Here is a 21,368-nt window from a genome sequence, read left to right as displayed (position 1 = left end):
CAAAAAGGTATGATTTAGTGTGGAAAGTCTTGACAGACGTTGTTCTATGTGTCTACAAGTTCACAATTATGTTCCATAACAGTGCAGTTCAAAAATAAATGAAATTCTTGGGGCCGGCCTGGTGGCATAGCGGTTAAGTTTGTGTACTCTGCTTTGGCAGCCCGGGGTTCGCTGGTTCGGATCCCAGGCATGGACATACACCCCGCTTCTCAAGCCATGCTGTGGCAGCATTCCACATATAAAATAGAGGAAGATGGGCACAGATGTTAGCTCAGGGCCAGTCTTCCTCAAAGTAAAACAGAAATTTAAAAAATTATTTTTATGTAGGAACTTAACCCCTATATACCCCTGGGATGGTTCTGATGGGGATTAGATCTGTTGTCTTAATGATTTAATTTATTCACATACTTCAAAGATCAATATCCACAGTTAATATAGATACAGACACACGTTGTAATTAAGCATATCCTATAAAAATATACCACTCTAGAACATTAATATCCTTCTATTATTAGTTTTAAGAGAACAAGTTTTTCCTAATTCTCCAAATGGGTAGAATTTCACCTCGGTGTGAATGTCTGCCCACAGTGGCACTGGACTTCTTGCTGAAGGGTTTCCCACATCCGGAATATCCACAGGTTTTCATTCCTAGAGGTGTCGTGACTTCTTAAAGAGACCTCCTCCCACCTCACCCATACAGTTTCTCCCTGGTGTGAATTCGGTGATGTCTGATGAGGTTGGCCTTCTGGGAGAACGTCTTCCCACAGTCAGAGCACTCGTAGGGCTTCTTTCCCATGTGAGTTCTCTTGTGGATGATAAGGCATGAGTTCTGGGAGAAGGCTTTCCCACACTCACTGCACTCATAGGGTTTCTCCCCTGTGTGAGTCCTCTGGTGGAGAATGAGGTGTGACTTCTGGAAAAAGGCCTTCCCGCACTCGCTGCATGCATAGGGCTTCTCTCCTGTGTGGATGCGGTAATGGATGATGAGGCACGACTTCCGGGAGAAAGATTTCCCGCATTCCTTGCAGCCGTAGGGCTTCTCTCCCGTGTGAGACCTATGATGTTCGATGAGACGTGACTTGTGCGAGAAGGTTTTCTCACACTCTGTACACCTATAGGGCTTCTCTCCAGCAAGAACCGTCTCCGGGACAGACAGGCTTGTCTTCTGAGAGAGCGTGTTACCACAACTGCCGTTTCCACTGGGTCTCTCTTTTGTGTAATTTCCCCGTTCATTGAGGCAAACTTCCTCCCTGAAGCCAGACCCCTGTTCAATGCATCCATTGGATTTCTCGCCTCCGTGGACCCTCTGATGTGTAACAAGTTCTGATTTGTGGGAAAAGCCTTTTCCACACTCGGTACATTCGTGGGGTTTCTCACCATTGTCGGTTCCTTGATGGGCGTTAAGGGCTTGGTCATGGCTAAAAGCTTTTCTACAGTGGCTACATTCACGGGCATGCCCTCCAGAACGTGGTGTTTCCAGCTTAGAATAGAGAAATAAGGTCCCCTGTCCATCACACTCAAATCTCCTTCTTGCAAGGTACGCGCTAGGACTAACGTCTACGTTACATTTCAAACTTGTCCCACATGAGTCACATTGGTGGACCTGTTGTCTTGAAGGAAGACCGTTTGTGTTCTGACACGTTTCTTTTTCAACTGGATGACATTCATGGTGCCCTTCTGTGGTTGACTTGTTCTTGTCTAGGAATGCAACTTGCCTCAAAAGCTTGTCTTGGTGTTCCTGTTGTCTATCTTCTTGGGTATCAACTCGCAAAACTTCTTCTAGGAAAAAAAAAATAAGGACACAAACTTGTTAATCTTTTCAGGATCAGATCACAGATCTAAATTATTTCAGAAATGTTTGGAGGGAGGATTAAGTTTGAGGTTTCCAACCTAACTGTCCAGATTAAGTAACCATAATCCTAATCCTACTACAAACACTTTCTACTCCCTTGGCTTTTGTAAAAAAAAACAATGAGATGCTGGAAACAGGGATAAAACATTCACGATGACTGGAATTCGCTTTGCTATCAACAAGTCTGGCACAGTAAACTGGGAAGAAAGCAGAAAGACACGCAAGGAAAAGTGAGTAAGAGAGAAAAACTGGAAGAGCAGTGGATTCAAGGCCCTGAAGTGCTGAAGAACCAGCTCCCCAGGGGCAGGAAAACCCTGATGTGTGGCATTTACCAATTTCCATGGTGAAAACACACCCCCCCCCCCACCAGGGCCAATTTCAAGCCACCAAGATGACGTCACTGAGTGCAGAGCTGGGAAGGGTCAGCCACAACCGGCTGTCACAGGCCAGCACTGGCTCTAGCATCCCTCGACGAGGGAGCACATAATAAGGAGGTCCCATCAGGAGACAAGGATATTCGAGCAAACTATGAGCAAAGACTGAAGACAGACTAGAGTTTCCAGGGGAACCTAGAGAGAAGGATGTTTCGGAAACATGAGCGAAGGACTCAGGCTGAAAGAAGTAAAACCGAATGTGAGTTCCCTCCGTTTATTCCCAGGTTACAGATAGGCTCTTCAGTCGTCTGCACGTCCTGTGTCCTTGCCACCTTGTGTTCCCCTTCCTTCTGCCTCCCGGATGAATTTTCTCGAAGCATCAAGTCCTTTCTTGTTAAAGGACTTATCTCAGGGCCAGAGGTCCATTCTGCAGCGATTTAGTCTCACATGGACCTACAAGATCTTTCTGATGTCCAGTGTAAGGACACAAGAATAAGTACCCTAGGCACAACGCTAGCCGTCCTTGCTCCGGCAGACTCCCTGTTGTATTCTGATTGCTGGGATGACCGTTTCCTTCAGTCGTGGTTCCCTGATACCAAATCTGGCTGACAACCAAGTCCTGTGTGCCCTTCCCATCGGTCTGACGGCCTTGGCTGCAGACCGGCCCCTCACTAAACCCGTATTAACGTCCCTCGGGCGTGTTGGTTTCCACGTCACTACGGAATCTACTGTGAGAATCTTAAATGTTGGGTTCTCCACCCTCTGCTTAGATCCCTATTTGCTTTTGTCTTCACTGATGTTTGAAACCACATGTGGTACATGTTGTTTCTCCCTGGTACCCATACGCCAATCAAACCATGGAACCTGTTTGTCTACAGATGTGTAAGCCCCAGTGCTGAATTCCTAGGAGACAAAATCAATGCCTCCTGATCTTTCCTCATCAGATTTTCTGGGTTGGGACCCAGCCTGGGGGTGTTTTCCAAGTTTCCCAGGTGATTCTGGTGTGCACCCATGATTAATAACGACTGCCCTGAACAAACGCTTGATAAAGGACCGTTGTCCTGGAAAGAAGAGGGAGTTAGTCAGTGTCCACCATGTGCATCCCACAGAAATAAGGACGAACAAATTAAAGGTCTTCTCCCCATGGGATTACACTGAAGTGGGGGAAAAGCTTTAGTTATAACCTATTAGGCAAAATGGGACCATATTACATGGTTTTGAAAGAAGGGGAGTTTAAAGTCATATAAAAGGTAGCAAATCAGTGTTTGAGGCATTTCAGGGTAAAAGAAGGAAGAGAAAAGAAAAAAGAACGAAAAGAAAAATGAATCCCCCAAAATGACACAGTTATTTTAAAATAGGGCAAATCTACGAATCCCTGAAAGTATAAGAAAGTCTATTTCATAACCATGGGGAAAAGTGTAAGACGGAAGATTCTAGAGAAAGACTGAGCAAGCAAGGTCTTACATGGGGAGAGCAGGGTAGAACCAAAGGCTAAATAAGAATAGAATATGTCTTTCTCTAAAAATCCAGGAAAGGAGAGTGATCATGCAGTGATGTGTGCAGGTGGCAGGAATCATGCGGGCGTCTCAAGGTCTCGGGCCAAATGTCCACAGCTGCTTGCAAAGATCCCAGGCTTTTAAGAACAGTTGCCTGAAACAAGAAAACATCCAAGGTTCTGCTTTGTGACCTCCCGGAAACTGATGTCCACCGTCCCCCTGCAGGATGGTTCTCTCTCACCTGGAAAGCTCCATTCGAGGATCTCTTCGTCCTCCACCCATGCTTCTTGCCCCTGCTCCAACCTGGAGATCACAGCTGGTTTGCTGACTTGACACCCTGTTCATGAGAAATAGTTACAGGATTTATGCTGAGCCACCGGGGGACCATCGAAGGAAGCAGAAGGTTGAGGCTGCATGAGGACCATGACACCTCAGCCAAAGAACAGATACTTCATTTGGGAGGGAAATTCACAAACAATCCGGGTGAGAGGAAAGCAGGACTCATTGACAACTGGAACCCCGGGCCAGACACTTTTAGCACTTAAGATGTTTTACGTGACTGAGAAAGGAAAGGAGCTCAGACACAATCGGGGACACGGGAAGCCTTCCTCACCCACTGAGACCAGGTGGCTATAATTCTCCAGCATGACATCCCGGTACAGGGTCCTCTGCGTGGGGTCCAGCTGCTGCCATTCTTTACGAGTGAAGCCCACGGCCACGTCTCTGAATGACAAGGACCCCTGGAACAGCACATTCCTGATTAATCTGGAGCGCTCGGCACAGAGTATTACAGCAAAGATGGATCTTAGCACCTTCAGAGGTGAGCTTCCCCCCATGTGAAGTTATATGGGAAGCTTAGCATGCCCCTAACTTTGTGCCACATTTTGTGGGAGAGAGAAAAAAGATCATTAGAGAAGATCTCAGTTCTGGATCTCCATTCATTCATTTCATTCATTCAGTGAGAAAGCATCTACTGAAGACCCAGTATGTTACTGGCATTCTGCTTGGTGCTTGGGGTCAAAAGCTGAATGCATGCAACACTGCTCCTGTTCTAAAGGTGTTCACAGCCTGGTGGAGTGAGATGAACATGAAAGATTTCTATATCGTAAGATTACCCTGAAGACTGTGACGGAAGTAAATTTAAGTCAGAACGGACACAAAGAAGACAGCAGGCAAATTCAACGTGCTGACGTCTAGTTAAGCTTCACCGGAGGTCTGGTTTGAGCAGAGTCACAAAAGATGAACAGTGTGTTCTGATGTCAGAACGGTATTCCTATCAAGAGGCACAGCACGAGAAAAGGCCAAGAGTCACAGGAAAATCTGGTGGGAAGTGCAAACAGTTGGGAACGACAATATAAAGTATAAGGGGTGTGTGTATGTGTGAGAGAGAATTTAATTTATGTAGAATATTGTAATACTCTAATGTTGGTGTGTAAATCATTTTTAACACAAGTATAGAAATTAAAAGGCAAAAGTCTAAGAACAACCATATTCACAGATTTGTTAATGAAACACAATGTAAAAGGAAGTAAAACCTGCCATAAATAATAAAGCGTGTGTGGGCCGAAGTAAAGTGTAGAGTTTCTGTATGTGATTCAAGTTAAGTTGTTATCAGGTTAAAATGCTGTTCTAACTATAACATATTCAGTGTGAGCCTCCTGGGAACCATGAAAAACAATCTATAGGAGATACACAAAAATAAAGAGAAAAGAATCAAAGCATATCACTATAAAAAAAATCCTCAAACCACAATAAAGAAAACAGAGAGGAACAAGAGAACGACAAAACAGAAAACCACCAACAAAATGGCAATGATAAGTCCTCACCTGTCAGTAATTACTTTAAGTATAAAGGAACTAAATTCCCCAAATTAAAACAAACAGTGTCGCCGAATGGATAACAAACCAAGACGCATCTACATGCTGTCTGTAAGAGACTCACTTTAGACTCAGAGACATACACTGGGTGAAACTGAAGGGGTGGAGAAAGATATTCCGTGCAGATGGGAATCAACAGAGAGCTGGTCTGGCTATTATTATATTAGAAGAAGTAGATAGTCAAAAACTGTCACGAGATGGGGCCAGCCCAGTGGCGCAGTGGTTAAGTTCACACGTTCCACTTCGGCAGCCCAGGGTTCACCGGTTTGGATCCCAGGTGAGGACATGGCACCACTCGTCAAGCCATGCTGTGGCAGGCGTCCCACATATAAAGGAGAGGAAGATGGGCACGGATGTTAGCTCAGGGCCAGTCTTCCTCAGCAAAAAAAGAGGAGGATTGGTGGCAGATGTTAGCTCAGGGCTAATCTTCCTCAAAAAAAAAAAAAACTGTCACAAGAGATAAAGAAGGTCATTATATAATTATTAAAGGATCCATTCAACTGGAACATATAGGGATTATAAATATATATGCACCCATCAAAGCACCTAAATGTATAATGCAAACATTGACAGATCAGAAGAGAGAAATAGATAGCAATACAATAATAGGAGGAGACTTAAATACCCCACTTTCAAGAGTGGATAGATCATCCAGACAGAAAATCAATAAGGAAACAGCAGAAGTGAACACCACTACAGACCAAATAGCCCTAAAAGATATATACAGAACATCCCACCTAACAGCAGCATAATACTCATTCTAGAACATTTTCCAGGATGGAGCATACGCTAGGTCACAAAACAAGTCTTAACAAATTTACGAAGACTGAAATCATTCCAAGTATCTTTTCTAATCACAATGGAACAAAACTAGAAATGAATGATAGAAAGAAAATAGGAAAATTCAAAAGTACGTGGACATTAAACAACACACTCTTTTTATTTATTTATCTATTTTTTTGGTGAGGGACATTGGCCCTGAGCCAACATCTGTTGCCAACCTTCCTCTTTTTGGTTGAGGAAGATTGGCCCCGAGCTAACATCTGTGCCCATCTTTGCTCTATTTTGTATGTGGGAAGCCGCCACAGCATGGCTTGATGAGTGGTGTAGGTCCACACCCAGGATCTGAACCTGCAAACCCAGGCCACCAAAGCGGAATGTGCCAAACTCAACCACTACACCACCAGGCTGGCCCCAAACAACTCACTCTTAAACACCACTGGATCAGAGAAGAAATCAGGGGCCGGTCCTGTGGCGTAGTGGTTAAGTTTGCACACTTCAGCAGCCCAGCATTCGCCAGTTCTGGGCCCAGGCAGGGACATATGCACCATTTAGAAATGGGTACATTTCTAAAAACACACAACCGACCAATACTGAATCAAGAAGAAATAGAAAGCCTGAACAGGCCAGCAACAAACAGAGAATGAAGTATTAACCAAAAGACTCCCAACAAAGAAAAGCCCAGGACCTTCACGGGTGAATTCTACTGAACATTTAAAGGAGAATTAATACCAATCCTTCTTAAACTCTTCCAAAAAGTAAAAGAGGGAACACTTCCAGACTCATTCTGTGAGGCCAGCATCACCTTGATACCAAAAACAAAGACACTACAAGAAAAGAAAACTGCTGGCCAATCTCCCCCAATAAACACTGGTGTAAAAATCCTCAACCAAATAGAAGCATATCAAACTCAACAGCACATTCAAAGAATCAAACACCACGACGAACTAGGATTTGTCCCTGGGACGCAGGGATGGTTCAACATTCGGAAATTAATCAATGTGATACACCACATTAACAGAATGAAGGATAAAAATCACATGATCATCTCAATAGACGCACAAAAAGCATTTGGCGAAATTCAGCACCCTTTCGTGAAAAAACTTCCCAACAAATTAGGCACAGAAGGAACTTACCTCAACACAATAAAGGCCATTTATGAAAAGCCCACAGCTGACATCATACTCAATGGTGAAAAGCTGAAAGCTTTCCCTCTATGATCAGGAACAAGGCAAGGGTGCCCACTCTTGCCTCTCCTATTCAATACAGTACTGGAAGTCCAGCCAGAGGAATTAGGCAAGAACCAAATAAAAGACATCCAAACCAGAAAGGAAGAAGTAAACGTGTCTCTGTAGATGACATGATCTTACTGAGTGCAAGATCTCCAAGAGACACCTGCATTTCCATGGTCGTAGCAGCATTATTCACAACAGCCAAGATACGGAGACAACCCAAGTGTCCACCAACGGATGCATGGATAAAGAAAATGTGGTCCATACTCTCAATAGAATATTATGCAGCCACGAGAAAGGAGGCAATCCCATCATCTGTGACACTATAAAGAGATCTGGAGGTCATTATACTAAATGGAGTAAGCCAGACGCAGAAAGACAAATACTGCAGGATCCCACCTCTACAGGGAACCTACAATAGTCAAAGTCACACAACTAGCGAGTAGCATGGTGGTTACCAGGAGCGGGAGGAGCGGGCAAACGGGAGGTGTTGGGCAGAGGGGTCAGTCTCAGTTATGGACGATGGGTAAGTTCTGGAGATCAACTGCCTACAGTTAACACTAGCGTATTACATACTTAAAAGTTTGCTCAGAGGGTAGATCTTCTGTTACACGCTCTTACCACAAAAGAAATAAAAAGTATTGAAAAAGGCGGGGCAGGAAGAAACTTGGAGGTGACGGGTAAGTTTATGGCCTTGATTGTGCAATGATTTCATGGGTGTACGCTTAGCTCTAAAGTCATCAAGCTGGATACACTAAATATGAACAGATTTTTGTATGCCAATCATACCTCAATAAAGTGGCTTAAAAAACCAAAATTTTCTAGTAGTCATCTTTTAAAGTAAAAAAAGAAATGAGCTAATTTTATAAGCCAGCGAGAGAAGGATAATCTGTGTATGACTCCACTCATATGAGGAATTTAAAACTATGGACCAAGAACAGTTTAGTGCATACCAGGGGAAAGGTGGGGTGGGGGGTGGGCACAAAGGGTGAAGTGGTGCACCTACAACATGACTGACAAACATTAATGTACAATTGAAATTTCACAAGATTGTAACCTATCAATAACTCGATAAAAAAAATAATAAAAAAAGAAATGAGCTAATTTTAATAATACCTCTTATTTAACCCAATATATCCAAAATAATATACCAACATATAATCAGTATTTTAAAATCACTGATACATTTTTGATTCTTTTTTCATACCATGTCTTCAAAACCTAATGTGTATTCTCTACCTACAGTACATCTCAATTCAGAAACTATATTTTCAATTTCCCTTTAGCGAAATATAGTCCTATCAAAATAAAAAAGCTGTGTTTAATGGGAAAATGTTTGACTTTGATTCAGTTTTAAATTTTAAATGTAGATTAAAAATTTGGGCCCACAGTTACGCCAACCGCACTCCGGGGGCTCGGTCCCCACCTGTGGCTAGCGGGTGGCCAAGGCAGGTCTGGATCACATCCTCACCACTGGACTCCCGGGCTGGGGATATGGAACCGGCAGACAAACCACAGTTCAGTTCAGCCCCTAGGGGCCCAGTTCTGCGTCTGTCTGTCTGAATTCAGGTCCCAGCTCCATCCCCTAATAGACATGAGAACTCAGCCAACCTGCTTAATACCCCCAGCCTCCATTTGTTCATCTGTAAAATGGAGGAAGGGTTAACGATAACATCTGTCTCACAGGTTTATTCACCAAATAACATATCAAGAACAGAGACCGGCACATAAGTGTTGGACAGATGGAGTTTTATAACTTTTATTGTCATTATCTTTATGGCAGGCAGCCCTGCAAGGAGAGGTACCCACTGAGAGTAGGTTTCCTACAAAATAACAGCTTCCCCCAAAAGACACCACATCTGGCCGGCTTCGCATCACGGGCGCGTCTGACAGCCTCGAGTCACAGTCGGCTCTCTCCTCTGAGAACGCTGTGGAGTCGCCAACTTGTGTTCAACCCCTCCTACTGGTCCTGCCCCAGATGTTTCTGGTATTAACCACCGAGAGAGTCCTAACTTTCCTAAGCACAGACACATCGGTCAAGACAGGGTCCTGAGCTAGAAACGAAGACCCTGTGGACGCTTTTCTTCCTGGAGTGGACAGCTGTAACGTCTGCCCACAAGGCCTCATCTTCCTCTGGGACTAATGTCCCCACCCCCCGCCCCAAGCACGCGGTGCTCCCAGGAGCTCCCCAGCACAGACCCAGCCCCTCAGCCTAAACCTGAGCTAAGCTGGACCACTGCAAACCTTCCCCAAAGATCCTGCAGACCGCCTCCATGAAAGGAGACTTGGACCCTTTCCACGGCAAACTCGAAAATGTGAGGCATGGGAGCCGGTGGCCATTCCATTTCTGGCCACATGGATGAAGTCAGTATGAGAGAAGGAAGTCACAGAAACAGGGACAAGAAAGACTCCTGGGGATAGCTGGGTCCAGCTGCACACCTGCTCTTCCCACAGTTCGGGGTGCTGGCCTCGATTCTGTCTTTGTCCTAAACCAGTCCTAGCTGGGTTTCCGGCTCTTATAACGTCAAGGGTTCCGACAGTGCACTTGACATTCATGCATCCCGAGAGTCCAGGGTAAAGAGAAAAGCCTTTAGGAGCAGAGAAATGCGAGAATGCAGACAGGCTGATGGCAAACGAGGATGCTACTGACGTCTGAAGAAAAGCAACGATGAGTCAGCGAGCAAGGACCCAAAGGAGGCCAAGTGCACATGGGCGAGGTCTAAGTCCCGAAAAGAGAGGGAGGCCGCCTCCCCAGACTCAAGGAGAAAAGGCCAGGAGAGCTCAGCCCATCTTCCCTCCCCGGCCCTGTCAAAGACCAAAACTTGGAGCTGTTCGCTCTCCATCTGTGTCCAAAATTATTATGAAAACTAAACTTGAAGAACACGCTTTGCATCCATCCCGCTAGATAATGCCGTGTTTATCTAGGCCGCTTTGAGCCATAACAAGGCTGATTATGCAGACCTGAGTATTCTGATTCCCTAAGCAACTGTAATCACAGATTCCTGCATTGGCATAAGATCATCTGTTTACACTGAGGAAAAGGTCACAGGAGATTTGCTGTCGTGCTTATTTCCATGTTGCTACTATTAAGGAACCCGCCTGCGACATCGCACGTATGAAGACCCAGCACATAACTTTCTGAATACCTGAAAAAGCTTTTATTTCCCTTGAGAAGTTGACACGCTTGTCCCAAACAGACGACACAAGTCATATATTGGACGGAATCCATCTTCTGAGAGTACCAGAAATGTCAGACATAAATATATGGGGCCAGCTAGTAACTCCAGCAGCCTCTGGAGCACGTCCACCCCGCCCCTCCCGTGGCCTTGCTCTTCCATCCACTTTCCATCTTCACTGATCCTGATTTCCGCCTGCATCTGGTTGTATCGGATGCATTCTTGTAAGCATCCTGAAATCTTTGGTAAAACAAAGCCCAGTATAAAGGAATCCCACACTCACCTGGCCCATGATCCTTGCCAGCTGGTCTGGGAAGAGGAAACACCTGTGGGGGCAGAGATTGGGGTGGGGGAGGAGAGGACGTGAGAGGCCAAGCTTGCCTTCAGCCTCAGACCCAACTGCTGGAACCCCCCAGGCGCAGACGGAGAGGCTCCCCCCAGGACCCCTTTGTCAAAGCAAAGCCCTCACCTCGAAATGTGATGGGGACACAATCTTATGAGGCTTGAACTGGATTTTTTTTTCCTACTTAATGAATATATGTATCTGTGTCTCAGTGATCAATATGCAATTTACTACCCTCTCCTCACCATTATTGGTTCTATTAATAAATTAATAGAAATTTATTGTAAAGAAACAGTCATGAGTTCAGGCAAAGATTTAGCTGCCAATGTATTTATTCAATTTGGTGAAACTCTGAAAAAAACAGAAATAACTAAATATCCAACTACAGAGGACTAGTTGAATAAGTCTACTGCATCCAAAGGGAAATAAACATTATGTAGCTATCAAAAACAAAATCATAGAGGGGCCGGCCCGGTGGTGCAGCGGTGAAGTGCACACGTTCCACTTCAGCGGCCCGGGGTTCGCCAGTTGGGATCCCGGGTGCGGACATGGCACCACTTGGCAAGCCATGCTGTGGTAGGCGTCCCACATATAAAAGTAGAGGAAGGTGGGCACGGATGTGAGCTCAGGGCCAGCCTTCCTCAGCAAAAAGAGACCATTGGTGGTAGATGTTAGCTCAGGGCCAATTTCCTCAAAAAAAAAAAAAAAACATAGAAAACTATTTATTGGTAGCATCCTGATAATTGAAAAAGGTGGTTGAAAACCATTTGCTCCAACACACACACATGCACACACTCTCACTCACACACTCATACAGAATAATCTCTGAAATGATGTAAGACAAACGCTAGTAGTGATTAGCTTTGGGTAGTTGGATGATGACCATTTTTAAATTTTTTTCTTTGTACTTAGATACGTTTTCTAAGCTTTTCCATGACATTTATATACGAAATTCCTTAAAAGTTATTTTTAAAATATCTGTAGCCTACTAATGTTCTAACCCAAAGCCTCTATCACCAGTCCTGCCCCCGGTGTGGAGGAAGATAGAAAAATGGGTTCTTGAGGGCACTCCATTAAATGGAGCTCAGCTAAGGCCACTGGGGGCTATGAACCTGGAGTGCTCACTTCTCCCCAAGGATCTTGCTAAGTAAGCTTTGTTTATTTCTCCTCTGCAAGTCGCAGTTTGTCAACGATAACTTTTATTATCACACAGCTAAAGTGTGCTGCTCTCTGCCCAGGAAGCGGTCTTGGTCTGGCTCTGCCACTTACCAAACATGGGACAAGATCTGGTGACTTCTCCTGAGCCCTCCTTCTCCTTTCCTCATTTTCCCAGGGAACAGGAACACGAAGGTTCAGGAGCAAATTTACTGTGGCCGGAAGCATCAACGGGACCCCACACCTATCTCTCTCCTGAATAGACACGAGGTCGGTCTTAGGTACGTTCCTACTCAGGACAGAGACACACTGGAGTTTGATCCAAGAAGTCTGCAGAGACACTAAAACTCTAGAATTACCGAAAACTCCGTAAAGAATTCTGAGGGAGGTTTTAAAAAAAGTGGAGGCTACGGAAGTGCTTAAAAATAAGAGATTGGTTAATCAATTATGATACAATTAAAGCATGTCAAGCTATGAATCAACTTAAAATATTACAGAAGAAATATCTGACGTGGAAAGATCTTCCAGCAACACCAGTAAGTGGAAAACACAGGGTACATAAGCATATGATTCACAGATAGGTAACAGGAGGATGGCTGGGATTTTCCCAGGTGCCTTAGAGTTTTAGCTAAATCCCAAATGCCCCAGATTCTAAGGAGGAGCGGCTTGACACATCCTAACAGACTCCTTCCTCTGGGAGAGGGAAAGAGCTGAGGGAGAGCTGTCTATTGCGGGAGCATTCCATGGGATTTTCCTCCCCTCCCCACTGGGGACTGCTGCCTCCCAAGCCGGAAGAGAGGGCTGCACAAGGACTGTTCATGGAGACTGGAGGGAGCCTGACAAAAGGGGAGAACTCACCTCGCACCCCAGGGTGGACATGTGCCCAGCTGCAGAAACTCTTAAGGCACATGGTAGTTCACCAGAAGGGAGCATGAGAGAGCTCCTGGGAAAGTTTAGGGAGTGCCGGAACCCACAAACAGGAGCCAGCTGAAGAATTGGCTAGTTAGAGGCTGGCTAAGGCCACCCATGGTGGCCAGGTGGGGGGGGGGGGGGGGTCACAAGTGGGAACCACCTGCAGAGCTTGCATTTGCTGGAACAAGGATGCAGGAGTTCCCAGGTGCCAAGAGGATGGCTCTGAACTCAGCGGACTTGACCTTTACTGCAAGGATGCTGTGCAAGCAGGCTGCCTGCAGGGCGAGGACAGCTGGCCCTAAGAGGCAGGACCACTGGGCCAGGAGCTGGGGGTCAGCACAGAGGTCTGCTACAGAGCCCCTGCTGGCGTCCTAGGCTGTTTGCCCCACATAGAGCCATCCTGCGGCCTCCTGCATAATGGAGGGCAGCCAGGATTAGGCAGGTGAGAGCGACAGATAGCACCAAGAAAGGAAAAATTGGTGTTATTTTCCCTCTATCTCCCCACCCCCATACAGAGCCTGACCCTGGAGGAGAAAGAGGAAATCCAGTGGGTTGAAGGAGAAGTTAAGGAGAAGCAGAGACAGAACAGACCACAGGCCCTTCATGTGGGGAGGTCCCAGCCTAGGGTTCCCCTGGCAGGAGGCAGAAGCTTGAAACTGGCCGTGAGAGTCAAAGGTCCCTTAGACTGAGGCCACGTGAGAGAGACCACTCTTTACGACAGCCTGAAGGACTGGGCAGCCGTGGGGCTTCCCCGAGACCCCCTCCTGGAGGGGAAGTGCTATGGGTTAAATTGTGTTCCCCAAAGAGATCTGTTGGGGTCATAGCCCCCAGGACCTCAGAATGTGACCTGACTTAGAAACAGGGACTTTGCAGCAGATCAAGTTAAAATGAGGTCATTACGGTGGGCCCTAATCCAGTATGATTCGATTGGTGTCCTTATAAAAAGGGGAAATTTGGACACAGAGACACACACACAGGGAGAACGTCAGGTGAAGAGGAAGGCAGAGGTGGGGGTGACGCAGCAGAAACTAAGGGACCCCAAAGATGGCGAGCAAAGCTCCAGGAGTTAGTGGAGAGGACTGGACCAGAATCCCTCACCGCCCTCAGAGGGACCCAGCCCTGCCGACACCCTGATCTGAGGCTTCCGGCTTCCAGAACTGAGAGAGAGGATGTTTCTGTTGTTGTCTGTGGTGCTTTGGCGGCCCCAGGAGACTAACATGGGGAGGAGGAGGCAAGAGCGTGGGTCAAAAACAGTGGTCAGATACCCTTCACCCAGCTCCTGTTTGCACAGGAAAAATTCCTTAGGAAACGCATGAAGTGTTAACAATCGTTACCCTTGCACGGTAGGGTTTGTTTGTCTGTTTCTACATAGTAGCATTTTCTAAGTTCTTAAGCAATAAACATGTACTCGTTCAATCTTTACATAGTTCATAGAAATATGCATATATCATCTCACTGGGTTTTCTCTCCACCCATCAGAGTCCTGCCCCTGGAAGTCCGTGAGAAAGTCTGAAGCGAGGAGGAGGGAAGGAGGAGAGAAGGGGCAGGCATGAGCGCTGCCGGTGCACACAGGAGGGAGCCCCCTGGGGACAGGCGCCTGGGGCTGCAGCCCGCTCAGCCTCCACAAAGCTGGGTGACTCTGAGCATCTCTCATGCCCATTTTCCTTCATCTTTAACATGAGAGGAAAAATGAAATTCTCTTAGGTTGAGAAAGCGACTTCCATGCCTTGACAAAAGTAGAAGGGGGTGACACATCCCCAGAAGTCGGATATGGGGGCGACACTGGGATGGGATGAGCTGAAGATCTAGCCAGCCAGACAGGAGAGATGAGAGCAAAGGCGTATGAACGTAGAGAAATCGGTGGTCGGGGGTCATCCTCTGAGAGTCACGGGGATCCCTTCATGCTTCTCCCCCCATCTCCTCCCAGCACACCTTCCCCTTAACCGAACCCCAGACGACCCGCCCCCCCAACAACGACATCACCCAAATTCCCTCTGTCAGCAAGCGGGGCTGGGTGTGTTAGGGACATTTTTCTGGGGGCCGCCCATATTGTGAGCCTCCAATGTCAGCCCTACGCTATGGGGAGGTCTCAGAGACGGACCCCTCTTTCCAGAGTAGATTGATGCTCCCCGGGTCGCCGTCTTTACAAGGACCATTTCTGGGATGCCTGGAGCTTGAGGATCGGGGCCAGTTCAGCAGCCAAAGCTCTGCTCTCCTGCTGAGAACTTACCAGCAGCTGGAGGCTCCCAGACTCAGGGGTAGGAAAGAGCCAGACTACGCGGACAGGACTGAGCTGCCTTAGTTCCAGGCTGATTCTAAGCCTTGGCAAAGACACTAAGAAAACCTGCAAACAAACAGACGACATGGTGAGACGCACGTGAAAACATCAGCAGGACCCCTGACTCTGAGTCAGAAGCCGACCGGGCGCAGAAGGGGACGTCGGAAAGAGTGGAAACCCAAGAAGGAGCCGTGCCCCATTTCTGGCTTGGAAAACGGACATGCCAGTTGCTGGGAGAGGACCTCAGCTGACAGCCAGCAAGGAATCAGGGACCTCAGGCCTCAACTGGTCAGAAACTAACTTCTCCTGACGCTGGCAGGAGCCTGGAGCAGACTGCCCCCCAGATCCTTGCGGCAGAGGCCAGCCCGGCCACCGCCTTGATTCCGGCCTCCGGAGGCCTGAGCAGAGCCCAGCCACACCCACCTGGATGTCAGCCTGTGCAACTGTGAGCTAATAATCAGTGATGCTTTAAATCACTAAATGTGTGGTTACTTGTCACCCAGAGATAGAGAACTAACCCAGATCCCCACCAAGCGCTCTCAGGAATGACTAGGGCTGAGGGGGAGACCACAGAGACCCCCTGGGTACGAAGTTTGGAAAGAGGAGACTGGCTGCCATTGTGGGAAACATGTAAAGCCCCATCCGTCCAGAAATTTCTCTCCTGAGAACAAAAGCCTTGCGCTACTGGGGGAAGGACAGCAAACCCCGTGGCTCCCCGAGCACAGGCAAGCCCTAGGGCATCTGGCAGGGAACAGGGGAAACCCTCTCCTATGGAGTGGCACGTGGCCTTGGCTGACTTGGACAGCCTCCTACCACTGGGCGGGGCAGCATCCCGGACAAGGCCCCCGGCCCAACTGAGGGACCCAGGGCTCTCCTGAGACCAAGAAAGAAAGAGCAGCCGTGCCCCTCCGCCACCGGGCTGGCCAGCACTGAGGAGCGAGCAGGAGGAGAGAGCCGAAGGAGGGAGGCTGCCGGGCGCTCCAACAGGAAGCAGCCACTCTAAGCACAGAGCCAGGCAGAGAACTGCGAAGCCGGTGGCCTCATGGTAACCATAGCGACAACAAATGCCAGCCAGGCGCAACTCCCGACCAGTCCAGTCGCATCGCAACCAACCTCCTGGCCTCCCAGCTCCACACACATTAAGAGCCGGAGTCTCTGCTCTCCTACAGACGATGTCCAGCATTCATTAAAAAAAACAGACATGCAAAAAGCAAGAAACCCATTGCAAAGAGACAAAGCAAGGACCAGAAGCCAACCCAATCTCAGGTCTGTGCGCACCAACAAATGTACGTGAGGCATATGCATCTCAGACGCTCATAAAACAAACATTGACGACACGATTTGAAACTGATAAATCCTCTATTACAGTAAAAAGATTTTAGTATACGCTTTCAGAAACGAAGATCTAAGCTACCAAAAAAAACAGTAAGGATATACAACAATTGAATAACAATTTAAAAGCTTGATCTATTGGGATCAGACAGAGGAATGTACTTGATAATCAGAGAATACACATTCCTTTTAAGCAAATCTGTGATGGCTGTAAAAATTGACAAGCTAAAAAATAAACCTCAAAAAATATTTTAAAAAATTGCTATTGTATTGATGTCACTCTCTAAACCAAAAAGCAGTAAAACTAGAAAATAATAAAAAGAATGCAAAAGTATTTATAATGACTACGAAATACATTACATATCAAAATTGGTGGATATTTACAAAGGAAAACTGAAGTCCTAAAATATGCATTAACTGAAAACTGAAAATTAATGACCTTCAACACAGGAGGCTAACACAGAAAAAAAGAGTAAACCCAAAGACATAAAAGAAAAGAAAGAAGTGTGAGCAGAGATTTAAAAAGAAGAAATCAAAGAAATAATCAAGCAGGTGAAAAAAAAATCTTGCCACAAATGTATGACTTCAATCAAATCACGATGAAACACTACATAAACCTAAACTGAGGACCATTCTACAAAATAACTGGCCTATAGTCTTCAAAAATGTCAAGAGACAATGAAAGATTGGAGATTGTCACAGAGTAAAGGGGACTAAAGAGGCATGAAAAAAAAGCAGTGTGTGAGCTGAGATTTCCTTTAGCTAGAAAGGGTATTAATCAGATGACTAGCGAAATCTCAGTAAGATCTGTGGGTTAGACAATGGTATTGTACCAATGCTAATTTCCTGATTTTGATCATTATACTGGGGTTGTGCGACAGAATGTCCTCATTTTTGGGGAAATGCACACTGAAGTATTTGTACACGCACATATGTATGGAGGAGGGAGGAAAAGAAAGATAAAGCAAATTGTTATATAAATGAGCCAAAGATGGCCTCTGTAGAGTGGCCCCTAGGTTATTTCTTTCTTCACAGCGGGCTGAGACCCTTAGTTCAAAAGACCAGCAACACCAAATTCAAATGTCAACACATGCAATTGTCTTAAACAGAGCCCAAACATAAGGAGAGTTTTAGTCATTTAGAACTTGCCTGCTTTGCCTAGCCCGTGAAACCGGACCCAACATCTGGGAGCCACAGATAAAATAAAGCACACGGCTATAAAGACCCCAAGTGCTGATCCAGATACCCAGGGTTTCCTGGTCCTCCTCCCTTCTGGGAAGTCCCTGGGTCCCAGCCTTGGGATGGTATCATGCTGCGAGGGACCCCTCTCCCCCAATGCACATTCATAAATAAAGCTCGCTTGTGCTCCGGCCATCTCATGGTTACACCTTTTTCCTTCACTGGCCCTGAAACCCCTCAGACTCCCTTTTCAACTGTGGTAAAATGTTAATATTTGGGGAATTTAGATGGAAGGTATTTAGGAATTCTTTGTACTATTCTATCTACCATTGCAACTTTTCTTTAAGTCTGAAATTGTGCCCCAAGAAAAATTAAAAAGAGAAAATTAAAATCAGTTCCTGGAAAGGATTTATTAAAACCAATGAAACAACTGATCTGTATTTAAAACTAATAAAATAGACTAACCTCAGGCATGAGTGATGAAGAAAACAAGAAGGCAAAAATAAACAATTTTTAGGCATGAACAAGGAGACAATTCCAGATACAGTAGAGTTTTCTTTTAACGAGACTACTATAATTTAATGCCATGAGTTTGAATTAAATTGGACAACTTTCTAGATGTTACTGAAACTGACAAAGCAACAAAAAACCAAATAAACCACTAAACATTAAATGAAATGGATCCATACTCAAAAATATATCCATCAAAGAAACACCAGCCCCAACCAAATTCCATTCAAGATTTTCGCAATGTGCATAAGCCAAAATGGATTTGTATCCAGAATACATGAAAGAAAAATACTAAAAATAAATAAGAAAAAGACAACCCAAAAGAAATATAGGCAAAGGTAACGAACACACAAAATAATCTTACGTACTGTTTATGGCTACATTCACATCTAGTAAGTAAAAAACATGTGAGGATACACAGCAATTCCCGGAGCTGTTACCCCTGAGCGAGAGGAAGGAAAATGGAATACGGAGGGAGCAACATTTGCTCAATCTGGAGGATGAGTACAAAAGTTTTTTTACTTTGCTATGCATCTGAGATATTTCCTAATATTCCTAATTAACAATCGTAAGAAAGAGTTATGGATTGTAGCAGGGAAAACCTCCTTTATTAAGACCCAAGTTCAAGTCATAATGGAAAAAAATTGATACATTTGCCTTTATCAAGATTTAAAATTATACTACCGATTTCACTGCCCCCGCCCCAGCTCAGGGCTGTCCCATTTAGATGAAAAAGCCTCCAAGAAAGGTAGATCCTCCTCCATCTCTGCACCACTTCCCACCTTCACTCACCCAGGCAGGGCGCTGCCACGTCTCCACAAACCCGAGATACAGCCCCTACTCACTTCTCTCATTATCTCAGTTCAGTCCCCACCAACTCTCCTCACTGCTGATAAACTCTTAAGGACAAAAGACAAACATAACCAACCGTGCCACTGTCTTGCTTAAAACGCTTCAGGCACTGACAGGACCCAGTCCACACCCCCTAAACTGGCTTGATCTGCTCCCTGAACCACCTCCAGCCTCACCTCCAGGAGGCTCCTCCCAGGCGCCAAATCCAGCAGTACCCACGCGTCCTATGCCTCTGACCTTTCCATATGTTGTTGCCTCCTCCCGGAATACCCTTTTGCCCCCTTGCACCTGCGCAAGACCTTATTTTTCTTAAGTCTCACCTTGAGTCACGCCTCCCCCAGTAGAACTGACCTCCCGCCCTGGGGGTCCATTCATCCACTAGGGACAACTATCAGGGGACCCTTATCTGTTCACATGACCGACATCTCCATAGGACTCCAGCCAAGGATGGAACCCGGTGCTTCCCCAGGGCCTGACCCAGACACTCAAGAAAGGTTTGTCGGATGAAGACAAACACTGTGGATCCCTGACATAACCATCATCGCACATCCTTCCTCGGGGGCCCCCACAGCTCAGAGCCTACCGTTGGCCGTGATGTGGGGTCCGCAGGAGTGAAGGAGGGTCGGAGAGAAGGGGGGCTTTTCCTCAGCAGTCCTTCCTCGCCCACAGGAGGCTCAGACGCCTGAGTGAAGTTCAGGGACCTGGATGCGCAGAGAAGCTCCAGGTCAAGCGATGGGAGCAAATCGACTATCGGGAGAGAGGGGTGACCATTCGGGGGTGAGCTAGCCCCCAGCTCACTGGGGCCAAGGCTGTCACTGGGTCCCCTGCACTAGCCCCCTGTGGATGGTGGGCTCCGAAGAGGCTGAGCTGCGGGAGGACAGAGGAGCAGTGAAACCCCGCTTGCCCGCACCCCCCGCCCACCCCGAAACCAGACAGGAACCCCGACCCTCCGCAGCAGACGTCAGACGGAGCCGCCCACCCGGACCCTGGCGCCGAGCGCCCGCCTGACTTTGCGGCCGTGGACTCCGCCACACGTGCCCTCTCCACAGCTGGGCGCGGAGGGAACCACGGACCCGAGGGGCAGCGGATGACCTCAGACCCGACCAGGTCCGAGGTGGAGGCCACCGCGAGTCCAGGCTGGGGTCCGGAAGTGCGCAGATCACACTCAGAGACCTCCCAACACCGCGTAGGCGCCCCTGGACTGGGGCCGAACTACGAGTCCCGGGGGCCTCCGCGGCGAGGTGCTTCCGGTTGGCTGCTGACGCGTTTCCGGCCACGGGGCGGCTGCGCTGGCTAGCGTGGGCGGGCGGGCGGGCGTGGCGCGGGGACTGGCTGGGAGAGGAGTCTCGTGGCAGTCCCAGTAGACGGGCGGACTGTCAGGGAAGGCGGTGTATTGCACGTTGTTGCCACGGCAGCAGAGGCCTTGGCAGCTTCCCACCCGATCTGATCTGCTCCCTTCCCAGCCCTGCACCATCTGTAGGGACGGATTACGGCTGCCCCAGGCTTGCAAGTCTAGCTTGGGCCTGGCCTTAGGTTCATCCCAGAAGATCTACTGCCCGAGAGGCTCCCCGTCGAGCACTTAATTTTTTTAAAAAGGCCTATCTTTCAGTCCTCAGGACAATCCCCGAAATAGGTATCTTTATCCCCATTTAGCAGATGAGGAATCAGAGGCAGCCTTTCTCAGTATTTTTACTCTGGAGGAACCCTTGAAATAATTCTCAGGTCTCAGGGAACCCCTGCATAAATATTCTATCAGCAGCTCATGATAGAATAAGGCAATCATAAAATTATACGTGAGACACTGAATATACAAAAGGACAATGGCCCGAGCATATATAAAAACAGAACTCTGACCTACCACCCCTGGCAACCTACGCTGAAACCAACTCTTTCATCTACGACAAACAGCCCAGGGAGCCAGATAGCTATCTCCAGTCACAATCTGGGAAGCTAAACAATAACTTCTCTAACAGTTGGCCCCAGGTGACCAAGACTTGATCAATATCTGACAGCTTCCCTA

At 47.0% G+C, this 21,368-nt stretch overlaps 1 protein-coding gene across 50 annotated transcripts; it reads right to left on the bottom strand.

The window, feature by feature from the left end:
• Positions 1–376: 376 nt before the first annotated feature.
• On the bottom strand, positions 377–20,608 carry LOC100061235 (zinc finger protein 300). Of its 50 annotated transcripts, none has more exons than XR_011424468.1 (9): positions 20,422–20,608; positions 19,932–20,215; positions 15,428–15,541; positions 12,400–12,574; positions 11,071–11,113; positions 4,336–4,462; positions 3,964–4,059; positions 3,691–3,876; positions 377–1,779 (listed from the first exon to the last, which is right to left on the bottom strand). XR_011424468.1 is itself a non-coding variant. In XM_070231396.1 (8 exons), exons 4-8 carry the CDS (start codon positions 12,453–12,455, stop codon positions 689–691), a joined length of 1,413 nt encoding a protein of 470 aa, XP_070087497.1. In that variant the 5' UTR covers positions 12,456–12,626; positions 15,428–15,541; positions 19,932–20,215; positions 20,422–20,608; the 3' UTR covers positions 377–688. The 50 variants fall into 50 exon arrangements, 24 of the variants coding, with proteins under 24 accessions (XP_070087497.1, XP_070087501.1, XP_070087500.1 ...); XR_011424473.1 differs by having other exon boundaries at positions 12,400–12,540; XR_011424475.1 differs by having other exon boundaries at positions 12,400–12,540; positions 19,932–20,049.
• Positions 20,609–21,368: the final 760 nt, after the last annotated feature.

The sequence above is a fragment of the Equus caballus genome, chromosome 13, assembly GCF_041296265.1.
Source record: "Equus caballus isolate H_3958 breed thoroughbred chromosome 13, TB-T2T, whole genome shotgun sequence".
NCBI classification, from domain to species: domain Eukaryota; kingdom Metazoa; phylum Chordata; class Mammalia; order Perissodactyla; family Equidae; genus Equus; species Equus caballus.
The sequence above is the reverse complement of the archived record's forward strand: the minus strand, read 5'-3'. Positions and strand labels throughout refer to the sequence as shown.

What these genes read in the sequence shown, in the direction of transcription:
- LOC100061235 (XM_070231396.1), bottom strand. Translation starts at nt 12,455, where the DNA reads ATGAGGAAAGGAGAAGGAGGGCTCAGGAGAAGTCACCAGATCTTGTCC. An exon ending in TAGCCACCTGGTCTCAGTGG is followed by an intron (nt 4,060 to 4,335) that starts GTGAGGAAGGCT and finishes TCTCATGAACAG; the next exon opens with GGTGTCAAGTCAGCAAACCA. An exon ending in CCTCGAATGGAGCTTTCCAG is followed by an intron (nt 1,780 to 3,963) that starts GTGAGAGAGAAC and finishes TTTTTTTCCTAG; the next exon opens with AAGAAGTTTTGCGAGTTGAT.